General features: G+C 40.7%; 1 protein-coding gene across 1 annotated transcript; it reads left to right on the plus strand.

Annotated features, from left to right (window-relative positions):
• The first annotated feature begins 626 nt into the window (after window positions 1-626).
• LOC133745757 (BAG family molecular chaperone regulator 8, chloroplastic) lies at window positions 627-2,472 on the plus strand. The gene is made up of 2 exons (XM_062173880.1): window positions 627-1,362; window positions 1,468-2,472. The coding sequence occupies exons 1-2, from the start codon at window positions 760-762 to the stop codon at window positions 2,233-2,235; spliced, it is 1,371 nt and encodes a 456-aa protein (XP_062029864.1). The 5' UTR covers window positions 627-759; the 3' UTR covers window positions 2,236-2,472.
• Window positions 2,473-8,417: the final 5,945 nt, after the last annotated feature.

Consider the following 8,417-nt stretch of genomic DNA (forward strand, 5'->3'; position numbering starts at 1 on the left):
TTTTTCTTCGTGTTTTAAATTTTTACTTTCGGTGTTCACGAAGAATATTGCGAAGATTTTGATGAAGTTAAAGGTAATGGTTTTGTGGATTGAATAACGAATTAATGATGAGGAGACAACAAAAAGACAAAAAAATAGTAATAAATTCAAATTTGGGTTGAGAAGATAAAGATTAATATTATCCAATGAGAAATTAAGTAGTCTTTGTATTTAATTAATTATTTATAGATTTATTTTTTCTTACATATTTGGATTTTAGAAAATTAGTGTACTTATTAGTCATTTTGCACTCGGATAATATAGTCTTTCAATAATTTAAATATTTGTAGGGTAAACTAAAAAAGTGGTAAGGTGGCAATAGCCGCACCCAAAGAATAATGAGTCGGATCACGCCCATACTATGACCCAAGATAGCAATCTATATGACCCAATTGGACCCAAATCATCAAAATCATAGCAGCCATCAATGGTTAGCCTAAACCTTCCTCACTCCCATAGATTTCAAATCCATTCACCACACAAAAGACCAAGTCCATCCATTTTCCGATCAAAGTCAGAACTTTTATGGAAAAGAATCTCTCTCGGACCCATGGACATGTGATCCTCCGTCACTGTCTCAGAGAGAAAAAGAATAAAGTCAAAAACTTTACTCTTCATAGGATCATCCAATAACAAAATCCATTTAGTTGGGTCCATTGTTGCTATCAAAATCCCCAAACCCTACACCATAACCCAAACACTTCACCTCCCAAGTTCCCAATGGCCTCTCACTACCACCACCCTCACCCTCACCCTCACCACCACCAAAACCACCCTCCCATCACCACTTGCTGCTGCACCACCTCCTACTCCTCCTGCCACTGCACCCAATCCCACCACCCTTACCCTCCACCACACCCACCTCAACCATCCCCAGACCCACTTCTCCAAGCCATTGCCTCTCAACTCCTCATTTCTAATCCCCCAGATCCCTACCTCCATCCCCACCAAAACCCTCACAAAACCCACAAATCCCAACACCCAAAACACCGTTCCCACATTCAAGAACAGCAAGAACAACAACTTCACTCTCTTCTTTCCAGAATCGAAGCCCTAGAAGCTTCTCTACACCACCACTCTGCCAATCGCGCTCGGTCTTCGGATTCTTACTCTCTCAGAGACTATGCTGCTCGGGTTATTCAGACCCATTTCCGGGCCTTCCTTGTTCGCCGATCAAGGACTCTCCGGCAGCTCAAAGACCTCGCCTTTATCAAGTCCTCTTTCGCCTCTCTCAAGTCTTCGGTTTCGAACCAGACCCACTTCGACTTTCACTCCGTTTCTCAGAAAGCACTCGCTTTGCTTACCAAGCTCGACTCTATTCAGGTAAAATGTTGATGGGTATTTACCATTTTTATTATCTTTGGTAAAGTTGGACTCTTTTTCTTTGTTGGTCTTAAAGATTTTTGCTTCTGTATCTTGTATATACAGTGTGGTGATTCGATTGTTAGAGATGGGAAGAGGTCTATAAGTAGAGATTTAGTTCGGTTCTTAGAGTTTATCGAAGGGGTTGTTGTGAAAAGGCAGGCGATTTGCTTGAAACCAGTGAAGAATGTGAGGTCGAATGTGAGGTCTGTTCAAAATGTGAATAAGTCTAGGGGTTTGGGTAACAAATGTGGAGGTTTGGGGAGGGATCAGAGGGAGATGATTGGGAAATTGAAGGAGAGGATTGAGAAGATTCGCGGGTTTGCTAGAGTTTCAGAGAATGATGAGGAGGATGTGGAGCTGGAAGGGTTTCAACATGTCAGTGATGATGATGAAGAAAGTGTAGGTCAATATCGGAATGGGGCAGCGGTGAAGAGGCATGGGTTTCAACCTAAGGTGAAGAAGAGTGTGAGCTTTGCAGAGGATGGGAATGTGTTTAGGGTCTTTAGCAACAGCGATGAGGCTACGTCAAGTGGGGATGGGAGTGATTCCGGGGATGGGAGTGATTCCGGAGAGCGTGTTGAGAACTGTAGTGAAGTTGAGGATGTTAAGGGCTTTGCTCAGGAGACTGAGGATGATGATGAGGTGCACTTAGAAAATGGCGGATCACCGCAGACCAGTGATGCAGAAAGAAACCCTAGAGCCAGAATGACTCAGAGAAGAGGCCATGGTCAGGGTCAGAATGAGCATTTGTTGTTCTCCCCTCCTTTGCCTGTGAAGATGGATTCTAAAGATGTGGTGAAAATAAACAAGGGTGTAAAGATTGTGACATGAAGGGTGTAACCTGAGTTCATTTAGGTTCTACAAAGTTTTTGTGGCAATTGGGATTGATATTTGGTCCTTTCTGTTCCACTTGTGTCATTCTAACCATTTAGAAATTACCGTCAAATAGGTTTGTAGTGTGTGTTTTACCCCGCCTCTTTGCTGTTGAGGGTTTACCAAAATCTATTGTGTAACTTTCCGCCGAAGATTGTAATGTTTATTGATTTTGTTTAAGTTTTTTTTGTTCCTCTGTCTCCTTGTTCTTCATTTTTGCAATGTCCACTTAATCCCCAAGAATCACTCCATTCTGTTAGCAAAGTAGTGATTTGTTGTCATTTCTAAACATTTCTCAGTATGCATCTGCAGCTCCTCTTTTTAATTTTTTTTGTAAGGGGGGGGGAAACGAAGTGGATGCAGATGCCAAAATATGAAAATATGTAGAAAGTAGAAACACCATATGCTGGTGTCACCAGACTGCTCTATCTACCTTGTGGCACCATGCCAGTAAACAATTCATATATGATGATGACACTGACCATGGTAATATAACAAAGGAGGCACCAGTCAAATTCTTATCTTGCTGTCATCCGGTTGATAATGATATTCCTAATTGGTTAGCCTCCAGAATTTACAAAAGAGGATCAATGTACCAAGGATGCTAGTGATGTAGTACTTAAGATTGATACCGTTCATTATAATGAAAGCTTGATGCAGTTGAAATACTAGTGCAGCTCTCATTTCTGTTCTGTATCAGCATGCCCTAGAAAGGTATTGTTAATCATAGACAGCCCTAACTCGTCTTGGCAACAAAAAGATTAGGTATGCTAGCCTTTCATGTTTTGGGTAATGAAAGGTAAACAAAGCACCAATAATCCATCTCTTGCAGAGATAAGGTAAAGATATGTATAGAAAATAAAGAAAGGGAGATAGAAGAAAAGGTGCTGAAATAGTACTAACATTTACTTTAAGAGAAGACAGACAAATCCAAGTTAACAATCTTTAAGATTTCTTTATTTATCAGTAAGAAATAAAGAAAAAGAACCTCGAACTTGAACAAACGTCCTCTTATATCTTCCTACAGTTGGAGCATTAGCTCTGCTTGATGATCTATATACATGTCCCATTTTCTTCGGCATTTTGCTTTTGGCATGCCACTTGCAATATCGATGGCTTGACTGGGGAAAAACTAGTTGCACTGCTCTACTTATGGCTGGATCATAATCAGTTAATCAGATCATGACCAAATGCACCAAAATTGGCCAAATTTATTCCACTTACCCCAACAACAGATTTTTATTCCCACTAACTTAATTTAAGGAGAAATGACAAATTTACCCTCAGCCTAATTAAATAATTACACAGATGCCCCTCTATTGGGGGGCAATATGCATCTATTGGGGGCAATAGACGTTTATTGGGGTAATAAACATGTCCGGCAACCTATGACCGGAATCCGGCAAAAGTTGACCGGATTCCGGTGACCGGTGATCGGACTCCGGCGATCGGTGACCAGACTCCGGCGAAGTCTCTCATGGTTTCTCTCTCTCTCTAAGTAACAAAGGGATAAGGGTAAAATGGTATTAAAAAAAATTAAAAAACAAAAAAAAAATCTTAATGGGGTATTAAGGAAGATCTCCTTAGAGTGTTTTGGGTAAGAAAGAATTAAAAAAACTTAATGGGGTAAGTGGGAAAAAAATCTCTAAAAATGGGGTAAATAGACAAAAACCCTTTATAGAACCTGGTTGTCGTCCAGACATTGCCTCAAGCCAAGTCGTGAAGGGCCAAATGAACGTACGTGGATTCAGTCTCAATCTGCTAGCAATGCACAGCCAAAAAAACGGATTGCTTGTGATGATTTGCACCAGTAAAAGGTGCAAATGGCATTTTATACTGATTCACTTGATAAATAGTATCAAAGGCTACAACATCAGAGAAACAGTTGTAAGCAATTCGATCTTGATCTTGTGTCAACCCAAAAAACACTAATCAACCTATCTTCTTCATCAACCTGTACTGCATAATAAAATGCAGGATCACTAGCTCGCATAATCTTAAAAAACCCAAGCAAACTTTGGGCATCAATGCCAAAAGTGCTCAACCGGCCTCTTCCAATATAATTCGCATTACTCTGTACAGCAAAGGCTATTTTCCCAAAACTGCTACAATCACTCAAGACATTCATGGGAGCATCTAAAGACATCCCAGGAGAACTAAAGGAGTTGCTCGAACTCTGATTAGGATCACATTCCTGCAGGGGCGGAACTAGGATTTGACATCAGGGGGGGTCCAGACATATATAATATATAATATTAAAATTTTGTAAAAAATTAATGTTTTGTATATTTCCCTTATAGAAGATGTTCATCTTCAAATCAAGCAAGATTCTATTTTATACATCTCCTAAACTCATATAAAGATTACAAATGTTCATGTGAAGAAAGTAATAACTTATTCATCAATTACTTTATGTTTTCTTGGTAAATTAATTACTTTCTATTTTTCAAATAAAACAAATCAATTACTTTACTTATTCAGACATAAAGACCAATCAATTTAATAATTATGTTTCTTAATATAATTGATTAATTATTCAAATTGATTGGTTATAGAAGTTTTTGGGGGTGTAATACTTAAATTAAGCCTATTTTTAATATTAATAAGGTAAATACGTAACTAAAATTAAAGTATACCAAAAATTCTAGGGGGGGTCCGGACCCCTTCGGGCCTATGAATAGGTCCGCCCCTGCATTCCTGCTTATGTGACCTAAGAAAATGCCGCATTGCAGGAGTCACCAACTCATGATTATGGCTCTTCTCTAGTTTAGCTACATACCATCTCCCATTCTCACGTTTCCTAACAGTCATTGTTTGGCTCCAATTTTGCTGCAGCTGGTCAACAGTTTCTTTTCTGCGCGGGCGTGCCAGCACCGTTCGGGTGCGGTCGTCGGGGGTGTCCCTTGACCTGACTTCTTTCAAGCAATTGTGGACGAGGAGAGCACCAACATCGTCGTGGGATTCTTTGTGCCTCGTGGCGAGGACTTTTGCTGAGCTTCTTGTTAACACAATCGATACTCGATGTTGTAGATCGAGCAGAGCGAGAACCACCGGGAAGTGAGGAGAACTTGCTAAAGCGTGACTTTAGCTTGGCTGGGTTGCTAGGGCGTTACCCTTGCTTGGCTGGTTCTGTAACCGTTGTGGTCGCGGCACTACCGTCGGCTCCCGAGGAGACTAGGACCGAAGCACGTTGACAGAGGGTTTGGTGGCACTGAAAGTCGGCTTCTGAGAAGACTAGGACTAGGAGTGAGATCACCGGTAAGAGAAAGAGAAGGAGAGGGAGAGGAGTTGCTCTTAGAGAGGTTTGCTCTAGAGAGAACTTAGATCATCTTAGAGATGTTGTTGTTGTGTTGTGAATGTCTGTCTTAGAATGAGAAGAGAAGGTGTTTATATAGGGAAGAAAAAGAAGAGTGAAATGATGAGTGGAAGAAAAATAATGAAAGTGGAATATGAAAGTGATTTGTAAAATATGGAAAAAATAGAGAAATGATGAAATGAAAGCAAGGCATGAAGGTGCAACAACATGGAAGTGATGATGATCTATTAAAGAGATTGTCTTGAAAAATATATCCAAGGAAAAGAAGAAAAGCATCTAGCTTTCTTCATGTGGGTAGGAAACATGAACATGTGAATATTGAGCTGTTTTTAGGTCAGTTTTTGCCCCTTTATTCCTTCAATTATTTCTCCAACAAGACTTCATTATATTCCTTCGACTTCTTCATATGAAATGTTCCACTATGAGTGTAGATCATCCTGACAAATTTTCAGATTTTTATTCCATGTGGTTGGGCCGAAAATGCTGCTGGACCTCTTACAGGTCCAGTTTTCCAGTTTTGCTTCTGTAGAAAATTGGGCTGATTGTTTGAAGGCCTTCCACTCAAAACAAACTCTTGCACTCTTCATAAGAAATTATCCTTGGACTGTCTAGAATGGATCTGGAAAGTTTCAGCACATTTCGATTTCATTTGGTTAGTCTGCCACCCCTCCTTCCTTGTCTAGCTCGGTTTTTTCCTAACTGAAGTAGGAAAATATGCTAAAGTTGACTTGTCATACTTCCATAGTAGGCTTTATTTAGCCTCTAAATATATATTTCGAGCTTGTCGACAATATATAGCTTGAGCCACTGACATTGGCTCAATTTCTCCAACACATGCCTTGTCAGGCCAAAACGTTTATTTTGGGTCCAAACATTGCCCCCCAGACCTCGAAGTCAAAGGTCTTCGTCTTGACTGAAGAGGTCTTGAATCAGCACTCCTCTTATAATGTCGTTGCTCCAAAGCCACTTGTATTGGCTTGACTAAAATTACTTGAACAGTAGCCTCTCTCCCTCTTAATTATACATAGTGAGCATACATATATTAATCGCCAGTCTTCCTTCGCGAACCATCCTTTGCGAGGCCATGTAATTAAAACCACTTCGCTGCCAACAATTCGCAACCCAGCTTTCGCCACAATTATTGGCAAAAATATTGATTTGACCTCCTCCACTGCTAATACCATACTAGGCATATTAAATGCCTCTTGTATATGTGTCCAGACCAATACCAATGGCCTCTTAAGTATATTAGCAAGTTCCAGCCACTATTAGGCAAGAACACAATTTTTTGCATCCTCCGCGACGCACAAATTTGAAACTTTTTTTTTTTTTTTAATAAGACAATGTGAATCAAGGTTTAGACATGCGGCCCAAGTATAGTCGTCTAGACACAAATTTTCTTTCAAATCCTTTGGGCAACCTTACTGAAATGGCCAGATGGGGGAGGGCGAACAAGAGAGGCAGAATCCATTTTGGCATGAGCTACTCCCACATAGTGGTTTAGGCCCATTTGCACGCACTTCTGGATTCAAGAACCTGTCATGAACGTTGTCCCCTTTCTAGACACCATTTCACATAGGCTATACTTACTAAGATGAGAAAGGTTATAAGTGTGAAGACAGTTCAACAAGTGTTAATAAAAGCCGCCCTTAACCTTAAGGGACCTGAACTAGGCACCAATAAGGAGTTTAGGCCAATATTAACAAAAGAGACTTCACCTATTCCGTTATGATTCACAACCCCTTACCAAATTCAGGTGTTTTGAAAAAATTAACAGAAAATTAAAAGCAAAGAAAGAAAGAAGCTAGCATCACCATGTTTGGCTAACCTCTAGAAGACCACGGGGGAGGCCATCTATGCTTCATTCCAAGCTCTGATGTATCAAAATTTGTAGGGTAAAAATCCCTCCTGTGACAGCTTGTAGGAAAAGAACAAAGATACTTCTCGTCGAAGAATTGGAAGCAATTTGGCTCGTAGGAGGAGTAATCTTGCCCCCCAAGTATCTTTGTTGGCATAGAATTAGCCACAAATTGGCCATTATAGACGACCACTTGTTGGTTTGAATTCTCATGATCAAGAGCCTCAAAAACAACAATTAGGTCGCCTAGATCATATTTAATCACCGCTTGGCTATTAGAATTTTTAAGAAATTCCTTTTGGTGATCAACAGAATGAACATGGGCTCCATCTTGCCCCCCATGCATCTGATCAGTAGCCACGTATTTGGCTTGATCAGTGGAGAAATCAGATATTTGTTCAGCGACAATTGTATTGTCAGAAGAACAATCTTGTGGATGATCTTTTCCATGCACAGCCTCTGTGTAAGGCTGTGACTCACCAGTGAGACCCTTAGGTTGATTGCCACCTATAAGCAAGTTAGTCTCAGAAACGACCTCTTCGCGAGTAGCTTCTTGATGTTCCAATTTGTCTTGATGCGAACTGACTTGAGTAGCCAAGCTGGAACCTTCTTTGCGCAAGGTCGCGAACTCCGATGAGGTCTGTTTGTGCTGGGTCGCAACGACATTCATCGACTGCTGGTGGTTTTCTTGGGCTGGTTGGGTCACGTCGGCCAGCTGTTCCCAAGTCTGCCACGAATCTTGTTGGGCTGATTGGAAAAGTTCATCCCTCCTCTTCTGCTGCGCCGCCAGGACCTTTTTCAAATTCGCATAATACGAAGCAGTGTTCTGTTGAAAGATAGCAAGTCGCTCCTCTATGCTCGCATTCTCCGGAATGGGAATGGGCACATAGCCTTCTATCGTCGCCATGACTTCAGGAATTTCTTTTGGTAAAGATTTTCCTTTGGCATCCCAATGATGGTGAAAAA

Source organism: Rosa rugosa, chromosome 1, assembly GCF_958449725.1.
Source record: "Rosa rugosa chromosome 1, drRosRugo1.1, whole genome shotgun sequence".
Lineage (NCBI taxonomy): Eukaryota > Viridiplantae > Streptophyta > Magnoliopsida > Rosales > Rosaceae > Rosa > Rosa rugosa.